Genomic DNA, 24,482 nt, shown 5'->3' with positions numbered 1-24,482 from the left:
TGAGTGCTCAAAGTCATAACATGTGGAAAAAAAAGGAAGAGAGAGGGAAATATGAAAAAAGGGCACATTTCATTCAGGAGGAAAGGGAGGATAGTAATGAGGAAGATGATGTTTTCACTGTATACAGCATACATAGTACAGAGGATGTAGTAACTGTGTACAATATTGAGCAGGAGATAATCATTCCACGAGAAGAACCCCTGAGACAGGAATTGAGGGTGAATGGAGCAACAGTGACTTATGAAGTAGACACAGGCTGTGGCTATACAATAATGTCAACAGGTGAATTTCAGAATTTGGGAAAGCAGGCCAGGCCACCCAAGTTGAAGCAGTGTAGAATCAACTTGAAAACGTACAGTGGACATCCAGTACCAGTGGTAGGAGCAGCTTATGTGAAAGTCGAGTACAAGGACAGGACAAAGTCATTACCAGTGGTAGTAGTCGACGGAGCAGGGCCTAGCCTGGTTGGGCGAGGGTGGATAAAAGCACTGGGGGTGGATTGGCAAAGGGTCAATGCAGTAACAGAACAGAATGTGAGAATACAAGACGTACTGATGAGACATGAGACAGTATTCAAAGAGGAGCTGGGGAAGCTGCAGGGATTTAAGGCAAAGATACACGTAGACAGTGAGGCCCAGCCCCGATTCTACAAACCCAGATCAGTGCCTTTTGCAATGAGACAAAAAGTGGAGGCAGAAATAGATAGGTTGCAGAAGGATAAAATAATAGAACCAGTGACCTTCTCAGAGTGGGCGGCACCCGTGGTGCCGGTGTTGAAGCCAGATGCCACAATTCGATTGTGTGGGGACTATAAGTTGACTGTAAATAAGGTTTCATCACTTCAACAGTACCCCATTCCAAAGATGGAAGACATGTTTGCAACCCTAGGAGAAGGAGAGAAATACACTAAGTTGGATATGAGTCATGCATATCAACAGATAGTGTTAGATGAGGAATCTCGGAAATATGTCACAATAAATACACACAAAGGGCTCTTTGTGTACACCAGATTACCATTTGGGGTGAGTTCTAGTCCAGCTATTTTTCAGAGGACCATGGAGAGCGTGTTGAGGGGCATTCCTCAAGTCTCAATTTACTTGGATGACATAATTCTAACCGGAAAGAATGACCGAGAGCACCTGAGGATACTAGACTCGGTGCTACAGCGTCTGAAGGAAGCGGGGCTACGATTAAAGAGAAGCAAATGCCAGTTCTTGGAGAGAGAAGTAACGTTTCTAGGACATCGAGTGGACACCACAGGCATTCACCCAGTGCCAGCGAAGGTGAAAGCGGTGCAGCAAGCACCCACACCATCATCAGTGACGGAGCTGAAAGGATATCTAGGGCTCTTAAATTTCTACAATAAGTTCCTGCCCAATCTGTCTACGTTGTTAGCACCTTTACACAAGCTGCTCAGAAAGGAGGTACCGTGGTCATGGGGACCAGAACAAGAAGCCGTGTTCGAGCAGTCAAAAGAACTGTTACAGTCCAGCAGGGTATTGGTGCACTATGATGAGACCAAGGAGTTAATACTAGCCTGTGATGCCTCGCCGTATGGTGTAGGGGCGGTACTGGCTCACCGCATTATGGATGGATCTGAAAAGCCCATTGGGTTTGTGTCGCGCACCCTGAATCCAGCAGAGAAGAATTATTCACAGTTGGACAAAGAGGGGCTGGCTGTGATATTTGGAGTAAAACGCTTTCATAAATACCTGTATGGAAGGAAATTTCAAATTTGCACTGATCACAAACCATTGATAAGTCTATTCAATGAGATGAAGGCGGTGCCCCAGATGGCTTCGCCGAGGGTTATGAGATGGGCAGTGACGCTGAGAGCGTATGAATACGAGATCAGATACAGAGCGGGAAAGGATAATGGGAATGCTGATGCTCTCAGCCGCCTACCGTTACCTGAATGTCCAGAGGCAGCTCTCGCGGAGGACCAAGTGTTGATGCTGACACAAGAACAATTTCCCCTAATGACTGGTGCACAGGTCAAGGGCTGGACGAGCAGAGACCCCATTTTGGCAAGGGTACGTGAGTACTTGCTGAAGGGTTGGCCTGGTGACATGGGGGCTGAGTTTAGTCCCTATAGACAGAGACAACAAGAGCTTAGTGTTCAGGATGGGTGTGTACTGTGGGGGGCCCGGGTTGTCATTCCGCAGAAAGGCAGGACAGCAATGTTAGAGCAACTGCATCAATCACATCCAGGCATGAGTCGGATGAAAAGTTTGGCCAGAAGCTATCTGTGGTGGCCAAATATGGACATGGACATAGAGCGAAAGGTCAAGTCATGCACCACGTGTCAGGAACACAGAAAGGCTCCGGCGAGTGCACCTCTCCACCCCTGGGAGTGGCCGGACAAACCCTGGAGGAGGCTGCACATGGATTATGCAGGACCGTTCATGGGAAAAATGTTTCTTGTAATAATAGATGCACACTCGAAGTGGATGGAGGTGTACCCGGTGAGTTCAGCCACATCGGCAGCTACCATAAATTGCCTGAGGAGCAGTTTTAGTACTCACGGCCTTCCGGAAATGATTTGTTCGGATAATGCTCAATATTTTGTCAGTGAGGCAAGTAAGCAGTTTATGGCAAAGAACGGAATCACACATGTTACAGCAGCTCCCTACCACCCGTCATCGAATGGACTAGCGGAGAGAGCGGTGCAGATCTTGAAGGACCTCATGAGAAAGAGTTCAGGTGACACGTTGGAGACAAGACTCCACACAAGGTTACTGTGTCAATATGCGGGTTGTTTATTTAACACTGGGCAATACAGACATGTCTCATACACACCGCGCCAAGCTTAGATATAACTTCCTCCCCAAGAGGTGGTCGCTTCCTACTGACTGCTGGTATGCTTGTGCCACCTCTTGGCCAGGCCATGTAACAACAGTCTCTGCCATGCTCACAACATAACATCTATACTAGAGAGGTGTCCGTGGGGCCTCTTACGGCGGTGCCCGTCATTTGTAATGAGCTGGGCTGTGGGGGTCTCGAGGAGGGCTTATTTGTCTGAGGACCTGAGTGTATACGTGTAGGTTTATAAGTAGCCTAGCATGTCAGAGACATACTGGGGAGTATGACCAAAGAGTATGATTTATGATTTGGCTTCTTTCAGTTGTATAAAGTTATTTGACATCCAGTCTTTAATATCCGAGAGGCACGATAAGAGACTGGACAGATTACATCATATGCGTGCCAAAGCATTGGTCACTTTTAGTTATGGTAAAAGTGGATATGGCTTTAATCATGGCCCTGTAGCAAAATACAATGGACAATCCTTAAACAGTGAAATCCATGAACCATGGCATCGTGAAGGGCCTTGTCAGCCTCTCCTAACATTTGATGTACTTTATGAACCATGGCATCTTGAAGGGCCTTGTCAGCCTCTCAAAAATTTTTATGTACTTTTCTTGTCGCTATAATTAGGTAAAACCCTGCATAGTTTATTATTACTGAAACACCACATTTTTGAGTGGTGCAACCACTCCATTACGGAGCTATGTTTGTCCCTGGGTCCCTGGGTGGGTGGGTGGGTCGGTCTGTCTGTCTGTCTCCGTCCGTCCATCCGTCCGTTTTCCGTCCGTCCACGAAACTAGCTTGGTTGGTTTTCACCACCACGTCTCCCTGTTGTGCAGCCTAACACACACGCACACGCACACACACACACACACACACACACACACACACACACACACACACACACACACACACACACACACACACACACACACACACACACACACACACACACTTACTGTATATATGATGATTTCGGGTGGGACAGTACAGTACAGTACAGTACAGTACAGTACAGTACAGTACAGTACAGTACAGTACAGTACAGTACAGTACAGTACAGTACAGTACAGTACAGTACAGTACAGTACATTACAGTGAACCCCTGGGGACCCCCACACGGTAACTCTGTTTCTCAACTGTTTCGGACGCGGGCGGCCCGCCGGAACCGGGCCAGCGCCCTGGGCTCGTTCCTGCGGGTCTGGAAGTTCCGGGGACCCCTGGGGACCCACACACGGAGTTGCACCACTCACTTTACACGGGTGTGATTTTTTTGTTATTATTTGTTATTCGGTTCTTCCAAGTCTGTTATCCAGTTTGTGTTTAACATTTTTAAGTGGTGCAAACCACTTCTACGTTCAGCTTACAATGCCTTGCACGTGTTTGTTTGTTTGTGTGTGTGTCTGTCTGTGTGAGCATGGAACGAGAGAAGTATGTGACATGGCTGCCACCTGCTGGACGCACGGGAGTTGCACCACTTGGTTCACACTGGTGTGATTTTTCCTTTATCAACCAAGGAATGAATCACCTATATCTACTATTATATGCAACTAAGCATAAGTGGGCGAGAGTAATTTTTTTGTTTTCCCTTTAAGACAGGCTCTTTGAAAGGAGGAATAGACAACACAACACCTTGTTTTCCCTTTAAGACAGGCTCTTTGAAAGGAGGAATAGACAACACAACACCTTGTTTTCCCTTTAAGACAGGCTCTTTGAAAGGAGGAATAGACAACACAACACCTTGTTTTCCCTTTAAGACAGGCTCTTTGAAAGGAGGAATAGACAACACAACACCTTGTTTTCCCTTTAAGACAGGCTCTTTGAAAGGAGGAATAGACAACACAACACCTTGGCACCAATTTCAAATCTTGTGAATGTCGCAGTTCCACATCATGCATGCTGGGTTAATTCACAACAAAATGGCTCTATATTCATAATATTTTCCATTAGGTTTTTCTCGATTACAGGACCATATCCAACTGAAAGTAATCATCCTATCACATTCAGATAGATAACCTGGTGTTGTATGGCAAGCTATTTAATATAAATGATAACCTGGTGTTGTATGGCATGTTATTTAATATAAACAATATAAATAGAATTTGTGGCTAAAGTTGATTCAGAGATCTGAAAATAAATCCATAACCCTTCATCGTTTCACTTAGAAATCTATTTTTCGTCCACATTCTAGGGCAATCGTCCCATGGCATAGGCTACTGTATGTTTACACTTCCTATGCTTTATTACTTTTTCCATAACTATCGACCTGTGGGCATATTGAGAGCTTCTCTATTGGCTGTACTCAACCTATTCTCAAACCACTTCCTGCCCGGAGCTCACTGGTGAGTCCTAGTTCGCCCATTATTGAACCAGTTAGAGAGAGTGAGAGACACACAGAGACAGTAGGGAGAGAGAGAGAGAGAGAGAGAGAGAGAGAGAGAGAGATATATTACTATATGCTGAAGTGGGTTCAGTCGATAGTTCATTTAACTTCATTAGAACTACACTGGTATGTTTTCATTGATGCTGCCCATCGAGTAGCACATGCAGGGCCTTTCTCCTTTTACTTATTTCAACAGGAATCTCATTCAGGTACGTTCCTCTTGCTGTTCCTTTTTGTTTTCAATGATGCTGTTTGCTTGCATATCGTTCCATTCTTTGTTTCTGCTGTTTTGCTTTGCTGTGCTTGTTGGGAACTCATGCTTCTAAAAACTTGTCACGGTGGTCTCAGGTAAGTAATTTAAACCCATTGAGGCCTGAGCCCAGATTCTACAGAATGTCCTCAAAATCCTGACAGTTTTCTGAAAAACGTATCAGTGATGCTCAAACTTTTTCATTTCAAGGACCCCCATTATCTGTATTTGGCCTGTGGACCGCCACCTGAAAATATTTAGTTCCAGGGACCTCCGAGAAACAAATATTTGAATTAAAAACATTTGCTGTAAAAGAATATATATTCAAAGATCTACACACAGCTAAAGTTTAAAACAATGGTCAAGTGGTTAAACGCTATAGGGAGACACAGACCCGTCCTCAGGTCTAAATGTTTTAACCCATTCTGACCTGAGATCAGATTCTAAAAATGTCTATTACATCCTGACAGTTTCATTATTAACCCATTCTGACCTGAGATCAGATTCTAAAAGTGTCTTCGATTTTTCAAAAATAGCAGACCTACAAGCTCGTATCGCGCCACTCGGTGGCGCGATATGAGCTTGTAGATCTGCTATTTTTCAATAGCTAAAGCATAACATGATGCTGACACCAGAATGGGTTAAGCTTTAGAAATTGATGTGTCATGGAACTCATGGGCCTCAGTTTAAAAGGTTTAGTTCTTATAGCTTTGAAGCAAATCCAAGTCAAAGTGTTTCAGCATGCATGAAAGTTTCTTCAATTTCTTTGTCAGCTAAAGCTAAACGTATTAACTATAATGTTTTCTTATCTGTGGTAGGAAGGAATAACAGTTCAATATATTGTGTGGCATGAGGAATTTAATCGTCATGTAAGAACAGAATAATTTCACAAAAAACACAAATGATGAATTATTTGGATTCCATCTTAATAACTATTAGAATGAAAATGCATGAGTAAAGTTAACTAATCCTAACCCTAAGTAACTATTATTTAAAATCTTTAGAATTCTGATTTGACCTGATGCCGCTTGTTCAACACAGATGTTGCGTGAAGTTTCCTTCATGATGAACTCACTGAATTTTCAGTGATTGTGTGGCACTTCTCAGAGAAAGTGAATTCTCAAATGTATTTAAAGTTAACAAAATAGCTGTACTACCATGTACGCGCGCACGCACACACACACACACACACACACACACACACACACACGCACGCACACACACACACACACATGGTTTGAGTCCTCGTTTAGTTTGGGAAAATGCTGTTTCGGAATGCAAGAAAGCTGCCTGAAGAGGGAGACATTATTGTTGTGTCATTTTGTGAGAATGCATTATGTATGACACAATAAGTGCAGATATGAAACTTTAGTGTACACACTGTGTGTGTGTGTGTGTGTGTGTGTGTGTGTGTGTGTGTGTGTGTGTGTGTGTGTGTGTGTGTGTGTGTGTGTGTGTGTGTGTGTGTGTGTGTGTAAATTCATGAATGATATTATGATAAGAGAATGTGCACCGCAGGCTTATGATAATGTGTGCATGCACTGGCATTAACTGTGTGCCTAATGCAGGTGTTTTCCTGCATGCATTGAACATGAGCGCGTACGTGTGTGTGTGTGTGTGTGTGTGTGTGTGGTGTGTGGTGTGTGGTGTGTGGTGTGTGTGTGTGTGTGTGTGTGTGTGTGTCCGTGAGTGTGTGTGCATATCGTTGCTGGCGGGTAGAAACCTCTTATGTCCATATTTGAAATGTGTGTTTTTTCGTAAATGAATTCCCTACTTTTATTATACTACAGCGTCAGCACAAAATAGCAAAAGTAGCAGACTCACGTCCGCGTTTCGAGTTTGTAAATCTGCTACGTTTGCTATTTATTTATTTTTTAAATCCTGAAAAGCAACAGTTTTGGACATATGAGCTTTCCACCCGACAGAGACGCTATATATATGCATGCGTCAGTCAGTATGGCCAAGTGTGTCAAGCCTATTGATCCGAGCTGTGACCGAGGGGAAAGACTGCTGCACGCATGCTGCCCAGTGGGTGTGAAGGGCACTGATGTGACAGCATGAATGACACAGACAGGAAGCAAAATGCTGGCAGCTGTCATAAAGCGCTGTCCTTTTTTTGACGCAATTAAAATGTGTCTATTGTCTATACGTAATGCACCAATTAAATCATTGCTGTCAGGCAGAAACCTTGTAGCTCCAGATTTCATATTTTTAAATTATAATGCTCTACATCACATTCATGCAAGAGTGTTGCACAAAAGTAGTGGTTTAGAAGATTAGAAGTAGCAGATATGTGCAAGCGATGTGGCGCATTGGCGCTTGTAGATCTGCCATTTTCACTATATTCAAATGTTTTTAAAATGATATGAAAACCGGTTGTGGACATACATACAAGGTTTCCACCCGACGGCAATAAAATATAGTTTCATTTCAATGCCGGTGAGAGTGATCCCTGAGTGTGTGTGTGTGTGTGCGTGCGCGCGCGCGTGCATATTAAAATATATTACAATAAATGATTCAACTTTCACTGACTCAATCACCTGTCACCTCTGATCTCATAAAAGTGTATACTCCCTCAAGGCCTCCCTAAGTTGAATCTTGAGGTCACAGAGAAGGCACGTTTAAACCAGAGGTGACGTAAGAGGTGAGCCTTTTCTGTCATAGCCCCCAAATTGTGGAATGAGCTCCCCTCCCATGTCGAGCTCCCCTCCCATCTTTAGAGACCCACCTTTACACCATGGCTTTTAATTATGTGTGAGAGTTTCTATGGTTTTTGTTGACTTTATTGTTATGTGTTCTTGTTACTGTGTTGTCATGTTTTGTTTCTATACGTTTTAGGTTTTACAGTGTATTTAGCTTTTTACCTTTCTGTAGAGCACTTTGTAAACCTTGAGTTGTGAAATGTGCTATACATAAAGTGTATTGGACCAAATTTTAGGTCTTGCAGGTCCCCAAGACCAGGCTCCAAACCTGGGGGGACAGGGCCTTCTCTGGGGGGACAGGGCCTTCTCTGTGGCTGCCCCCTCCCTCTGGAATGCACTCCCCAAAACATATCAGAGACGCTCCCTCCCTTCCTACCTTCAAAACCACCCTAAAAACCCACCTGTTCAGAATCGCCTTTTTGAGTTGACTTTCATTTCAACTTTTTATTTTTAGTGTTTTATTGCTTTTTTTCCTAAATATATTCTCCTTTTTTTCCACCTTTTTATCCAGGCGTCATTGAGTATAGCCTACTTAGAAATGTTCTCAGTATTTCAAAAGAAATCCAGGTAGTATTAGCCGTTGAATAGATCTGATACTGTTTTGCACTAAACATTTAGCTCTGAAAAGTTAAAGTTTGTAAAATAACTTTGGAAATGAAATAATAATGGTAATAACAACAAAAAAGTATGCTTATATACTACTATTATAGCAGCAGCACTAAAACACAGTTGGTTGAAATATAATCTGTCTTCATTAATGTCAAGTAGGCCTAGCCATACAGGATTAGCCTGGCGCAGCCAGACAACGCCAGGCTAGTACAGGATAACAATGTATACTCTAAATTGTTGATGTTGCAGTACAACCACTAATTCTCAATTTGGTGCATGCTGTAACACACGATGAAGGACGATGAAGGATAAATCAGGCTTAAGTTACTGGGCATGTATTATGTTTGTTCTAGACTTGTCAGGCTATTGGACACTTTGCATCTGATGTAAGCAGATGACCTTTTTCCTTTTGTTTTCCTCTGTTTTGGTTTCCTTGATCTCATTACAGATTAATCGATTGCACTCAGTTAGTTTCTAATTAGATCTCCCTCTAAATGCCGTGGCGAATTTATTTCAAAATATCTATTTGAAATTACTTTTTGACAATCACACGGTCCAATTTTCCATCACACATTTCTTTTAAATCCTCGAGGGCATGTTCTCACATTTAAAAAGTCAAATGTGAGAACTGCCTTATTTTCCACCATAAAAAAAAGAAATGCCATTTCTCAATGACAGCCCATGTCATGTAATGAATGCTTCGTACTGCCCCATTTTATACACATAACTCAACACGATACACAACCGACACTTGAAATACATTTAAAATGCACAGTATTGCTTCGAGTCATTGTAATCTGATTACATTTAACGCCACTGTTCTCCACATAGCCCGGCGTTAGCTATACCACAGGAACAGGACATTGGTAAATTGGTACACGTGCTATAGCCTGTAAATGACCAGCCCGTGTGCTTTAATTATGCGCATTTCAATCGACGCGGGGCGTCCTTTTAATTATTTCCCCATTGATCTGGTACCAGTGGGACACTGTAACCTAACAAGGAGGTCAGTGAACAGGAGCCGTGGGGTGACCATGATAGAACTGGCTCAAGGCCTCACTATGCCCTCTCAAAGCACAAAATGGAACAACGATACTGACTGACTGATGCCCGGTTTATATACTTTGACATATACGACACGTGTCGTATGACAATCTACAAGCTCAACAACGTGTGCAGACGCAACCTGACCTACTGTACTGCGCTTGTACAGTAGGTCAGGTATTTTCACCTGGGGTTTTACTGTGTACATTACAGTGTGTAAAGTAAGTGTTTCTCTTGTAGATGCCCATACACGTATATTTGTAATCAGAATTGTTCTTTAACACATTAAAACCGGGAAAGCATCCGTGTCATTTTAGATTTTAGCGTTATTTATAATTTAGATTTTTTTTTTAGACACATATTTTGTCTTCTGGGGGTCCGAAGCAAAAAACCTTTTTCAGATGGGGGTCCGCGGCCAAATATATTGGCACGAAAAAGATTAGAGAACTACTGATTTAGAAGGCACATGAGAATCGGCCTCACAGGTCTTAATATAGGTTTGGCCCGGGTTATTATTACACTGTTTGATCTTCATCTCCCTTTTAAATGCAGGATGGACCATGGAGACCGAGGACATGGCATTTCTCATCTTCGCTATGAGGAGGAGGAAGGTCAGCATGTGTGTGCACGTGCGTGCGTGCGTGTGCGCGTGTGCGTGTGTGTTATACAGTATGAAGTGGTAACTATTACCATATGTATCTATCATTAGTGCAGGGGCTAACATTGATATTTTCATGAATTTGTACCACCTAATAAGGTGACCGTATTTTTTTTTTAATATTTTTGTATTCCTACATTTATATTTTGGTAAAACACTTTCCGCCACAGCCACTTGCCCAAATGTGTCCATGGACAGCTATGGCCGTTTTTAGCCCAATGAGTGTTTTTCATGCAAAACTAATGCTTGGAATGGATTCAGAATCATGAAAACCCTCTAGTTTGACATGTCACAACTCACATGCTACTTATAGCATAATGAAATTTGGAAAATGCTGCAGTTGTCAGAGATGGGCAGTATTTGAAATACATGTATTTGAAATACGTATTTGAAATACTTTTTTGTATTTTGTAATTTGTATTTCGCTGGGATGGAAGAAATGAGATGTATTTTCTATTTAGATACATTTTTTGACCCAGTATTTGTATTTTGTATCAAAATAAATTTTCAATGTATTTTGCCCATCAGAGATGGGCAGTATATTTGAAATACATATTTGAAATACGTATTTGAAATACTTTTTTGTATTTTGTAATTTGTATTTCGCTGGGATGGAAGATGTATTTTGTATTTAGATCATTTTTTTGACCCAGTATTTGTATTTTGTATCAAAATACATTTTCAATGTATTTTGCCCATCTCTGGCAGTTGTTAATGGTATGGTCACATATAACTGGCAATAACTGGCATTAAGCTACTGAATTGGAAGACTTATCATACCAAAATATAAACTAAAGACATGTAGGAAACTAGGAATACAAAAATACAAACATTTTACAGTCACCAGGTGGTACCAAAATCTGGCTTGGCCCCTGGACGATATGTTCAGAGGCACATAGTTTCCATTGTATCCATGTATTTTGTCCAGAAGTCAGCCATGGCCCTTTAATGAACACAGTTTGACATGGATTAACCTAAATGTGAAAGTAAGTACCACATAATGCTATAACCCACAACAATATTTTAGTCAAATCACCTACAGGCACTTTGGCTTGAAATTAATATGAAAAATTGTTTTGTAAAGTATTGTTTTGTAAAGTATTGTTTTGAAAGTATATGCCCCAAAAACATTTTGTCTATATAAAGTTAAAATTAGGATTCAAATTAAGAAGTGGCAAGAATAGCTGCAGTCTACAAGCTCACAATGATGCAACGTGTGGTGATCTTGTAGATCGGCTATTCTGGCTACTTTTGTGGAACACAGTATGACGAAGTGTTGACCATTTGTTGTTCTTGCTTACTGTAAATCGCTCTGGTGTTGCTCTGTGTCTGCTAAATGCCTAAATTGTAGTTGTAAATTGACGTAAGTAGCATTAATTTAATATGGAGATGAGAGGTTTCTGCCCGACAGCAACGATACAGTAAAAGGGAGAAAAATGAAGTATGCATGACTACAAATGATTGATTTAAAATGTACGGTAATTGAGTTTGCATTCCTTCATGAATGTTGTGCCAGCTGAATGTTGTTGTCATTGATAAACAGAGCGAGAACAATGAATCATAATTAATTCATAGCGTGCTAAATTAATTGAACATGGTTCATAAATATTGCCTTCAAATATTTGTTATTTTCACATAATATCATACACGTCATTTGATTTCGGCTTGAAGAAAAGGTTAAATCTTTCTTCCACTTGACTAGGTTTATTAATTTAAAGGCCATGCATGATTCTCAAAGAGAAATTGCACGACATTATTACATAATCATAATCATTAATAACACAACAAATACCCATTCAACTTTTGTTTTCTAATGATGGACTCAGAGGTCAAAACTCACCATCACTTTGTTAGAAAGAAATGGTATCCCTTTATTAGGGCCCCAAGCACTGCACCGGTGCGAAACCCTATTGAAACGCAAGGAAATATTATTCTTAGCACAAATGACTCACGCAGCACGTAACGAATTCCGTTTCATACAACAAAATGCATTCATGTATCGTGGAGGACGATGAGGATGATGGTGTCAGACTGTTAGCAACACCACTAAAGCACGTGAAGGAAGGCAGCCAAGTCTATGGACTTTGTCTTTAAGCAGGAACCCACTCGTGTTGTGACGTTATGTGGCACAGTGGGCACTTCATTCTGCACTTCACATGAGTGTATATATATTTTGGAATATATACTGTAAGACATTTAAGTGATTCTCTTAAATGTCCTTCCCTCATTAGCTAAAAAGTCTGGCACACATGCAAGGTTTCCAATGAACCTCCTTGTAAGTTGAATATGCTGTTCGACCTAAGAGTAATTGTTCATTCCGTCCACAGACCGCCAGGCCGTCTACATCGGTGTCCCGGTGCCGAGTGGATACAGACAGAAGCGCAGACGAAGGCGGCCCAGCCGCGAGACGTCAGACATGGAGGGCGACAGACGCTACGCTCACCACAGACACCACGAGCATGAGCATGATCGCTACAGAGATGTGGACATGGAGGAAGGACTCATGGACCCCCAAGACCACAATGTCCCCGACATCAACCGCACAAGTAAGTCTGATGCTGGGATTCCAGTGACCATATTCACATGTGATGGATGCTGCCTGTACCTCTTTGTGCTCTGCCAGTAGTCCAGCTCCTTGGCCTTTCCGATGTTGGAGATGGAGTGTTGTCACGCAAGCTCTGTACGCCTCCTCATTGTCATCCATGATAAGGAGGTGTTGTTGGAGAAGTTCTGTAGATGTACCCAAATTGGAGTGGAAGTCAGAGTTGTATATGGTGAACAGGGAGGAGGACAGCACGATTCCTTTGGGAGCGTTGCTTAGCAGCACATCTGACATTCTGCCCTGCCGTTTGATGTCAGCGCTTGAGTCGGTAGAATGTACACAATAACAGTAATTATAGTGCAAACTGGATAAAGTGCCCCTCGGGGGACACAAGTCTCAGGGCACAGGTCTGTGAAAGTCTGTGAAAGATTTCACGTAAATTGCACACTGCATTCATGATTTTAGGCTTTTTGTTCAAAACAGGCTAATCCTGGAAACTTTGAAAGCCAATGTTAGCCAATTAGGATGGAATATGAAATATCGGACAGATCCGTCTTGAACACATGACTATAGAGATAGTGTGTAACGATTTGCGGGATTTTTGGACAGAATCTGGAGGAGTAATATAAAAAAATGTGTTTTTCAAAAGTCGGCCTCCTGGTAGCGCAGAGGTTCATCGTTGGCATCCAGGGAGTGTGCGTGCAAAATGTTGCACCGACCGGCTTAACGGTGCTGGAGTGCAAAACCTACTCTCTCCCCATGCCTTCGTGCCTAGTGGAGAAATATGGACTCGACAGCTAACAGCTCTATGGTACAGATACAGCCCTTTAAAGTTAAATGACCAGGATTACACATCTGTGGTTAACAAAGACAGCACTGCTCTCCATCTTTCGTCTTACCAGTATATTTACCCCTGCTGCCTTGCACAACCATGAAACATCATAATTCAACTCTCAGTACTCACTAAAAACCTTAGTCTACAGTATAGTCTAGAGTCTAGTTCAGTTGATTGATCGATTCTAGGCCTTCATCAGGGTTTCAGTTCAGTTGATTGTAAGTATGTAAGTGATCATCATACCGTAAATAGAATCTCACATGGATTGTGGGTTAATGAACCTTAACAAACACATAAAACGCCCATTGATCTACGTCAATTAATACATGTTACACTTAACGCCAATGCCGTAGGTGTACTGCAATTGATTTTATAGTGCTTTTGATTGGTCAAGTCGTAATGCTACTCACGTTAGCTTTGGGTTGTTGTCATTTTGTCAATAACACTGGATCGTGACATCTTGATGGCTGTGCGCATTGTCATAACCTGACCCGTTGGGCCATGACAAATTGAGGGGGACACAGTAGCAGTGTTCAAAATAACAATAATTTATTAACAAAAGGTAACTAATATTAAATAATGGTTACAGAATGTATGAGATGTGGAAGTCAGTAAGATCAGTGGTGTCAGTGTGGATGTGTGGTTAGTATGGTGAATGGGGTGTTGTAGTGTGCAAATCAAACAGTAAGTGGAAACAAACAGAAGGGTACTGTCATCTGGAGAGGGACACAGAGAATGGCTGGCAAGCTCTCTTTTATAGGGTTCCAGCCAGGAGCACTGGTCAGGTGCTCCTAATGCACCTACTGTAAGAGGAGACTCAAGTGGGCCGACTCCCACATGATCTGTGGGAGAAATACACACAGGGCAGTACACCAGCATAGGCCCTGCACTGCCTGCAGGCCAGGCCAAGGGGCCGTGAGTCCGTGACCATTCTATCTGTTTCTTTCAATCGCCTGTATCTCCTATTCCTTGTCCCAGATGGCATTTCTGGTCAAAACAAGGTTTATTCCGCGGCCCAGAGCCGATGCTGTGATCCCCCACCATCATGTTTTAGCAGCCCGGACGGCAAACAGGAAGTGATAATGGCCCGTCACACACTAACATAAGATCATAACATCCGGTCTGGGTTTTTGGCTCTTCGAAATAAGAGTTCAATGTGGGGAAATGCTTGCGTGAATTATATCAAAGTTATCAATAAATGCTGGCGAAATAGCGGTTAATTAAAACTCCATGTGTATTCTAATGCCATTTTCTCATGAAGAAATGTCTCCCATTTTATTTTCAAACATTGAAAACATTGAAAACATTGAGCATAATATGCAACAAAAGGGTTACTTCACTGCCGGAGTCAATTGTACAATTCTAGTCAATATCATTGATCCCTGTTTGCCTTTAACAGCATGCTCTCTGTACAGTACCCACCCTATAGCTGTGTTTATTGGTTTAGATTAGAATATTGTCACCAACCGATGGGTCAAACGCTGCAGGGCCGATCACAATAACTGCATGGAGGTTAACCATTGTTAACCTACATGCAAAAGAACCAGATTCAGATGAATTGCAGGTAAATTAAGCTAAATAATTGGCTATTTCTACAGTAGTGCAAGTAATCAGGAACCTGCAGGTTCCTTTGTGGCAGTACTGATTATAGAGCCGCAGAAATAGATCAATCATTTCTATATTATGCAGTGAGCGGTTTCAGTCAGGCGTTCTGATCGATCAAAGACACGTTCCGATCATGCCAATGCTTTCCATAATCTGCAGTATGGGTAACTGTGTTTTATTGATGTCTATGCCTATCCTAATCCTTGTTTTCCTCCCTGAGAGTCCCAGTTTATCCATCAGACCCATTGTGCAGAAGGACGCTGTACTCCCTGTAGAAAGGCGTACGTTTCCACTGACCTTTGACCTCCCTTTTCCTTCACCTTAACTGGTACGATGGCAAGCTTACAATTTCTATCACCGGCCCCAGTAAGACCACCGGTATGGACTTCAACCACTGCTCTGTCTGAGTCGTTCCTGACCTCTTCTGCATCTCCATTCTCAGAGTGGATGTGAAGTAAGGTGGGGTGCCGTGCGCCACATGTCTTGCAAGACAGACGTTCCGTACACGGTCTGCTGATGTGCCCTGCAGGGCACAAGCATCCAAAGCAGACTCCATTCTTCTTCAGGAACTCCATCTTCTCGCTGTGTGCTCTCCCTTCCAATAGATTACACAACTCCAGTGCGTGTCCACTGTCCAGTTGTCCACTCTTCCTGCAGAAAAGGCACGTCTTCTCGGATCCATCTTTGGCTTCGTGTTCCAAATGAGTCTCTCTTTCAACAGTAGATAATGTGGCAAAACTGCTCCCTCTAGCCTGAAAACGAGGCATAGGTTTAGCTCTTCCACTTTCCTGGAAAGCCCCCATCATTGGAGCATCTTGTATGTCTCCGAATACAGGGTCTGTAGCTATCCTTGCTTGCTTCTCAATAAAAGTTACAATATCGCCCAGGCCGTAGCGTAACGGTCTGGGCACCGGACTGGTAATCCAGTCGCAGTGTGCCGCGGGTTCGACTCCCGGACCTGACACGGCCTTTACTGCATGTCATCCCCCCATCTCTCTCCCGTTTCCTGTCAGCCTACTGTCTGTCCCTTCAAAAATCAATAAAAAAAGGCGTAAGCCGCAAAAAAAAAAAAAAAAAAAAAAAGTTACAATATCAGCGAACATAGGTCGTTTGCAGTGATTTTCCTGGATGCCATATGCTTCTGTTCGCCACTTGTCTCTTAACTCATAGGACAACTTCTTGATCACAGAAAGCATGTTTGCAGATGTATTCAAGTCACATAGGTTGTACACATTTTTCATGGCATTGCAACATCCTCGCAAGAATAAGCTGTATGCTTGTAAGGCTTTCCCATCCTCAGACTTAATTGCTGGCCATGATAATATTCTATCCATATAAGCAGACGCTATGACGTGTTCATTTCTAAAATGTTCCTGGAGCAAAGCCTTTGCTGTAGCGTATCCAGTGCCATCAGTCATGTGTTGACAACTTCTGACTAGCTGTTGAGGCGAATACGAGAGGACTCGACCCGGCGAGTCTTCACCTTTGGCGAGATTTCTTCCCCTTTTGGTGAATCTTCTTCACTTTCCGGGTCGAGTTCTCAGAGAACGTGAAAGTGAAAGTGAAGAAGATTCACCAAAAGGGGAAGAAATCTCGCCACTGGAGCGCGCATCTAGCTACTGCATGATGATCATGCACGCTGACAGACACTGTCTACTATTAACATTTTTATAGACCTGGTTGCTTGTTTCACTCTCACATCCACGATATGTGGTAACCCTGGTTTGTTTTGGTTTGTGCATGGATGTTATTTTTGAGGGAACTAGTTGTTGTTTGAACATAATGTGCCACGAAAAATAGCGAGGAGGTACGTGTCCATGCCTGATTTATTCTTCGCCGTACAATGTGTGAAAATATCTGATATACAAGCTCACAACGCGTCGCGTCCGGACACGTTGTGAGCCACCCCCAGCATGCGGAGATGCAGGCTCTGAGAACATTCAGAAACTTAAAACACAACACGATTTATTCTGCCTGATATACAAGCTCACAACGTGTTGTGAGCTTGTAGATCAGCCTGCGGAGATGCAGGCTCTGAGAACATTCAGAAACTTGCAGCTGCAGCTGCTGAAAGTGCCCCGAAAAGTGAAGAAAACTCGCCAGAATGGCGACGCTGCTTCACATTCTGGCGGGTTTCCTTCACGTTTCGGCGAGTTCTCAAGATAACTCGCCAAAAAGGGTAAATGTGGCGAGTCTTCTTGTTACCGTTGAGGCTGCCCCCTAGTGAATTGCTCAGCGTTGTCAGTCCTCCTTTCTATGGTCTGTTCAAATGACTGTATAAAACTATGGTACTGCAGAGGATCGCCATCAAACAGTTGGATCTCTCTTTTAGGTAGTGAAGCAATGCATTGCTGATGCACCAACATTGAAGTTATCTCATTTTGTTTTTGCATTATGGCCATCATGTGTTGTTCTGTTCACTGGTGGTGTTCCTAGAAGTATGTATGTCTCTAGCCTCTGGGGCCATGCTCCGTGCCTGTGCGAGTGCCGAGGGCCTCTGTAGATGTTTGGCTCCATCAGGTTGCAGTCTTTCCTGTGGCCTTGTGCCTCCTCCAACAACAGGTTGTCCTCTTCCTATCCCATCCTTGTGTGATAACGCCTCTGTATTAATATTGAGGCCACTTTCAAAGTAGGATTCCATTCCGTCCAATTCCTGAGAAGCAGCACTTCCTATACTCCAGACCCAGAGGTTCTCAAAACATTTAATGTTGCCGCTGATGCGGCTATGTCTGCTTCAAGCTGAAATTGTTCCTTTCGTTTTCTTATTTGAGCTTCCTGTTCTTCAAGTCCAAGAGCATGTTTTTGTGCAAGCAACCTTTGCCGAGCCACTAAACCCGCCATTTCAGCCTCAGCCATGACACATTGTGATGCAGTGGAGGACACCTTTGAACCATGATTCTCGCCGTTTGTGTTTGATATGCTGTCCCATGGCCTAACATCCTCCTGAGCATCATGCACATTTTCCACGTATCCATGATCTCCATTTTCCTCCTCTGCAGCCTCATGCTGCATATAGGCCTTTCAATAGGCCTGCACTGAGCCTCTAGCTGAGGTTTATTTTGGGGTCCTATATAATTTGTGAGAACCAGGCATAAACATCCTTAATGAGACCATCTTTATATTTGTTAACCTTTGAGAACCATTCATTTTGTTTTGCTTGTTCATCGTGTGGAATAAGAGTTATTTGAGAAACATGCAGTTCATTAGAAATGTGAGACAATTGTCCGACAAAGCATCAAGTTGTTCTTTAATCAGTGAAACGTTTTCGGCATTTTTCATGAGCTCTTTTCTTTTTTTTTTTAAGATATTTTTTGCGGCTTACGCCTTTTTATTGATTTTTTAAGGGACAGATAGTAGGCTGACAGGAAACGGGAGAGAGATGGGGGGATGACATGCGGTAAAGGCCGTGTCGGGCTCGGGAGTTGAACCCGCGGCACACCGCGACTGGATCACCAGTCCGGTGCCCAGACCGTTACGCTACGGCCTGGGCCTCATGAGCTCTTTGATAGAGGTTATCAGAGCCTTTATTTCATTCACTTTCCTTTTGTGTTCCTTTTGGATTGATTCGATTTTATTTGCAAGAGCCTTTCCAGAGAGATTAATTTTCCTTTTTTCCATGTCCTGTTTTCCAACATTTGATCCCACTTTCGTTCCACTCATTTTGAATGTGCAAGCAAATGACACAATGAGAATCCAATGCAAAGCCAGCCACATGAAAACAGTCACAGCAATCGGCGATCGCTCAGAGAACAATGCACGTTAATTGTCACGCACACGATACAGTTTAGCCCGGCGGGCGCACAATTACATCCACAGCGCATCACAAAGACAATGTCAGTTTCCAGTTTCCACTCAGCGGCATAACCCGCTCAAACTGATCCAAACGAACCAACTTTAGTTCAACAGCAGAACGCGACAGGGTTACATTACCGCTTGTCATTTGAAGTGCTCGGGTCCGGTTGTGTGTGTGTCCGTGGCTGTGTTCATTCAATTGTTTGCGTGGCTCGTTTGCTCCGCGTCAACGTTAACCCTGGAACATGACTGCCATGATGATTATCATGACAGTCATGCAGCAACTTTGCCCTCGCGCTCGCTGCATTTACAAGATTTCTGTATATATAAACATTCAGATTTCATATATAAAGTACTCACAAAGTGTCCCACGGGTGTTAGTTAGTAGCAGCGCCAGCGATTAGAATTGTTGCGTCCCGCGTTGTTTAATAAAAAGCATTTTTGTCCGAGCTCCCCGGCTACTTTTTTCAAACGGGGTTCGTTTGGGAAATCCACAGTTGCACACCGGGAGCGCACTCGCCTATTAGTCTGTATTGGCAGGGCGGTCAGCGTACCTATATCGAACACACCGAGTGCCACCCTCCTCCCGACCGATAGGGGCGCGTAGTTGAAAGCCAATGGCAAAATAACTGCTTTTTATTAAACAACGCGGGATGCAGAAATTCTAATCGCTGGAGCTGCAACTAACTAACACCCGTGGGACAAATTGTGAGTACTTTATATTTGAAATCTGAATGTTTATATATACGGAAATCTTGTAAATGCAGCGAGCGCAAAAAACAGGGTGAAGTTTCTTCATGACTCGTATGAATACGAGAGTCATGAACCATGGCTACGTCAACGTGTGACTTGTCGGGTCCTTCCATGGCTCCAATCGTTCCGTTTGTGTCACTATTTGCTGACAATGTATGGCGACGAACTTATTAAGCCACCGAGAGGCTAAAAGCGGGGAAATGTACTGCCAGACGCGCTGCATGCCAAGGACTCACTTCTCCAGTGTAGCCTACTCCGTTTCTATTCATTTATAAGTTCATTTATAAGTATTTAAGTTATATTAAAACATCGTAACAAAGTGCGTTGTGCAGAATCTTACAGATAGCAGCATGGCGTTTGTAAAGCGGTCAGCAAAGTTATGGACTTCCCCGTCGTTCACCCCCCCCTCCTTCCATTCATGAAATGCCACCAGTGAACAGCTGACTTTACTACTAGGCTACTACTACTACTACTACTTTTTTGATGAATTGAACAATGTGGACCCTGTTGTAAACAAGTGTAATGCTTAATTGGGTCGTCCACTCACAGTTAACAGTCTTTGTATTGAGTTTGTGCTTGAAATGTACTGTAAATTCTGCAAACTGTTAATAAATATTTCAATCAATCAATCAAACTACCTGTCTGACACCACACAACACCACGTGACCATAGTAACCATAGAAACCCATCGAGCTGTCTAACCTGGCCCTAACACTAATGAAGCACTTTTGCAGTATATACCAGTCTTTTGGTATACCGGCGTACTGTCGCGTACACAGTATGTAAACTACTTTAAAAACACATGCATTGGTATTGTATGTTATGCAATAATAATAATATTCCCAAAGCACTTCTGAAAACGATAGTTAAAGAATTTACATAAAACAGTGCAGTGTGAAATAAAAACATTAATCATCACATTTAAATTATGTAAAATGTTATGAAGCCATGAGGCTGTTCCAGAGCCCACGGACCCTGGCAGTAACAACATATCAGTTCAGGAAATACATCAGGAAATACATCCTAATGAATAAGTAATATCCTTGAGGACATTTCTGTGATTAGACACCACTGTACTGCTTACAGCTCTCAGCTGTACCTCATATTTAATTAGTGTTTCACCATCCAAATCATATTAACAAAAGTGTTTCACCATCCAAATCATATTAACAAAACCACTAAGCCACACTGCCATCCGATGTTATAGATTGATTCTATTTATTGACTGGTCCAGAAATACAGTAGGTTATAACCTCACTTATGTAGCTTTGTCACAAATTACTTTGTGACAGGCAGAATTATCCCATGTGTCAGTGACCACAGACCTCTCAGCATACAGTAGCCCCAGGACTAAGAATGTTCCTATAAATCAGTGGACAAAATATTGTACAGGAAAGCTGTTTCCTACAGCTTCATGTTCATACAGTATTGTAGAGTTGAATCCAATTTTCAATTTAGACGTTTCATTGATTATTGATTTATTTCCTGATTCTGCAGACAAAAGGTCATATAGTACATAGGTCAAAAGGTCATAGGTAACAAAGGTTGTGTTTACTGTCGGGGTCCTTCGGCTCTAGAACAATCGCCCTGAGCACTTCAACGTTTTTATTTATCACTGCATTTTCATATAGCAATATTATAGCAGACAGACATAGTGACTTACAAAGTCCAAGATTTATTTAAATGGCATGAACCCTATATTCAACAATTGAGGGTAAATGGTCAATTAAGTAAATATAGAGATAGAGATGGAAATGTATTGATCTGCTCTGAAGAAGGCTACTGCCGAAACGCGTCAGCGTTCTCAAATAAACATGGGAAATTGCATCTGAGCCAGTCTTGCATCTTTTATTTTGGAATGCCGCTTAATATAATAGCAAATTGTGCCTGATCTGCTGGGACCAGAGTACATGGTGTGTATATGTATGACTAGCTCTTAATGATGACGTAAGAAATATGGTCATTTGTGTAATCTGGTCCCAGCAAACCAGGCACAAATCTGCTGTTTTATTTGCATACGCATCAAGTGGCGGGTTGGCTGTCACGGTTTTTGGCGCAAAGTAACCACAGTATACCGCTAATCAACTTACAACTACATACTCTATATAGTATATGTATACGTATGTCTTACGTCATCATTTAGAGCTAGTCATACGTATACTATATACATAATCAGTAAAATAAAATAACAAAGTAATACAAAGTAATGACGTAAGTAATACAACATTATGTTTCTGGGGTGTATAAAAGTATCGATAGTGTCAAAAAGCTAACCATAAAGCTTAACGTTAGTGTAGTGTGTAAAAACTAAGCGGTCGAAAGTACTTGCGCGCTCTGCTTGCGCACTAGTTGGCCATTTATGGCCTACTAGTGTGCAACAAGCAAGTATGCACTCGACAGAGTACAGTTCTAGTTACATTTGGATTTACGTTAAAGAATCTGTCAAGTTTGCCTTGCTTCTGGTATTAAGGTGTAATGACCTTACTTGGACACAAAAAAAACCCCAATCTACTGTTATTTTGTCGCTGTCTGTGGAAACCTTGTACTGGATGTCCAAAACTGTATTTTCGTAAAGAAAAAAGAAAGAAAGAAAATAATGAAAAAAGCTGATCTTGCTCACATGCACGTGTGTGTTCCAGATTAATTAGTTAGGTTTCAACTTCCAGAACATCATCACATACAGTACACTTTCTATTATGCAATGCTTTCCCTGTGTGGCTTGGCTGAAGACATGTGTGTGGATTTCTATCAAAGTTGCAAATAATGTTACACATTTGTGTTGTAGTCTCTCCAGCTGCGGAGCGGCTTCGTTACATCCTGGGCGAGGAGGATGACCTGCCCAACCCAACACTCTTCACAGAGATGGACACTCTGCAGCGCGAAGGAGATGAGCTGGAGTGGAAGGAGTCGGCCAGGTGACTGGCCAAATTCTACTATACTTGTTGCTACATATGGATATGGCCCTCACTAGTGTGTGTGTGTGTGTGTGTGTGTGTGTGTGTGTGCGTGCGCGCATGCGTGCGTGCGTGCGTGCGTGCGTGCGTGCGTGTTTTCATCAAGGGTAATTATTCTGCCAGTTAGAGATTCATTGACCACCATGGTCTAATGGTGCACAAGGTCCTTTGTCTCTGTTATCATACAGTGTGTGCACGCACGCACGCATGCATGCACGCAGGCACACACACACGCATGCACCTTTGATTTTTTTTCAGAAAAGCCTGCTATAGGTTAGACAAATTGCTCTGGAATTGACGTCATGACGAACTCTTTGCTTCAGGTGGGTGAAGTTTGAGGAGAAGGTAGAGTCTGGGGGAGAACGATGGAGCAAGCCCCACGTGTCCACTCTGTCCCTGCACAGTCTGTTCGAACTCAGGACATGTCTCCAGACAGGCACGGTGCTACTGGACCTGGACGGATACTCACTACCTCAGATCGTTGGTGAGCCACCATTCACTTTAACCCATTCTGACCTGAGATCAGATTCATACGAAGGTTTCCGCCGGACACACGCTGGTCTGACGAACCCATTCTGACCTGAGATCAGATTAAAAAAATCAGTCGTTCTTCGATTTTTTTCAAAAATAGCAGACCTACAAGCTCGTATCGCGCCACTCGGTGGCGCGATATGAGCTTGTAGATCTGCTATTTTTCAATAGCTAAAGCATAACATGATGCTGACACCAAAATGGGTGCCCGTTCAGAATGGGTTAATGTGATCTTATTGAAGAAGTAATATATGCTCATATACTACTGTCTTTATGGCTGTTTCTTTTAAGGCCACTTAAAGACATTTTCATTGAATTCGAGCAGTGCTAATTAGGAAAGATAAAGTGGAGCGAATGACCAGTCATTAACCTGGTTCCAAGCCATGACATACACTCACATAGCTGATGGTCCTTTCCTGAGAATCTTTCTGTACATGTAAAACTAGGGAGTAAGATTCAATATATAGAATATACTATGAACTAGGCCTGTGACTGCCTGTAATGGGCATATGGTACGGTATCATGGTATCATGGTATGTGGCTAGGCCACCAGGACATCCCAGATGAGATGGCTCACTCAGCAAACTTTCTTGGTTGGTCACGTCTTTTATTACATGGTCTCTGTAAAGTAAAGTTTTACTTTTGTAATACAAACTCAAGTGTATGGCTGCTCATAGAGTCACTGCAGGCAGTGTATGGCTGCTCATTGAGCCACTGCAGGCAATGCAACTCATGGACGTCATTGAGTTTTCTTGATTTGTAGATCTACAGTTTGAAGATTCATGAACCACTACCTTTCCAATGTTTTAAGAACGGGTATTTAGATGGAAGTTGGTTTCAAGTTGCTCTTTGACAGTGTCTGGGGTTCATTTGCATCACCAGATTCAGACTTCAGGGAGCAATGATAATCCAATGATTTCAAAACACTAGAGTCTTTGTGACAAAGCCAACTTTTGATGGAACATCTAATTACAGGAGGTTAGGCTTGTTATTCTTTGCTATTGTACTGTAAGAAAAAA

General features: G+C 42.6%; 1 protein-coding gene across 1 annotated transcript in view; it reads left to right on the top strand.

The window, feature by feature from the left end:
- Positions 1-22,825: 22,825 nt before the first annotated feature.
- The window catches only part of slc4a5a (solute carrier family 4 member 5a), a gene marked incomplete at its 3' end in the record, with an annotated part of 33,731 nt that continues 32,074 nt past the window's right edge, over positions 22,826-24,482 (top strand). Inside the window, exons 1-2 of the mRNA XM_083784783.1 lie at positions 22,826-22,893; positions 23,256-23,416. Of these exons, the coding sequence (XP_083640909.1) occupies positions 22,841-22,893; positions 23,256-23,416 (214 nt within the window). The 5' untranslated portion in view covers positions 22,826-22,840. The remainder of the gene's footprint in view (positions 22,894-23,255; positions 23,417-24,482) is intronic.

This window comes from Protomyctophum parallelum, assembly GCF_964188405.1.
Source record: "Protomyctophum parallelum genome assembly, chromosome: 15".
Taxonomy (NCBI): domain Eukaryota; kingdom Metazoa; phylum Chordata; class Actinopteri; order Myctophiformes; family Myctophidae; genus Protomyctophum; species Protomyctophum parallelum.
The sequence above is the reverse complement of the archived record's forward strand: the minus strand, read 5'-3'. Positions and strand labels throughout refer to the sequence as shown.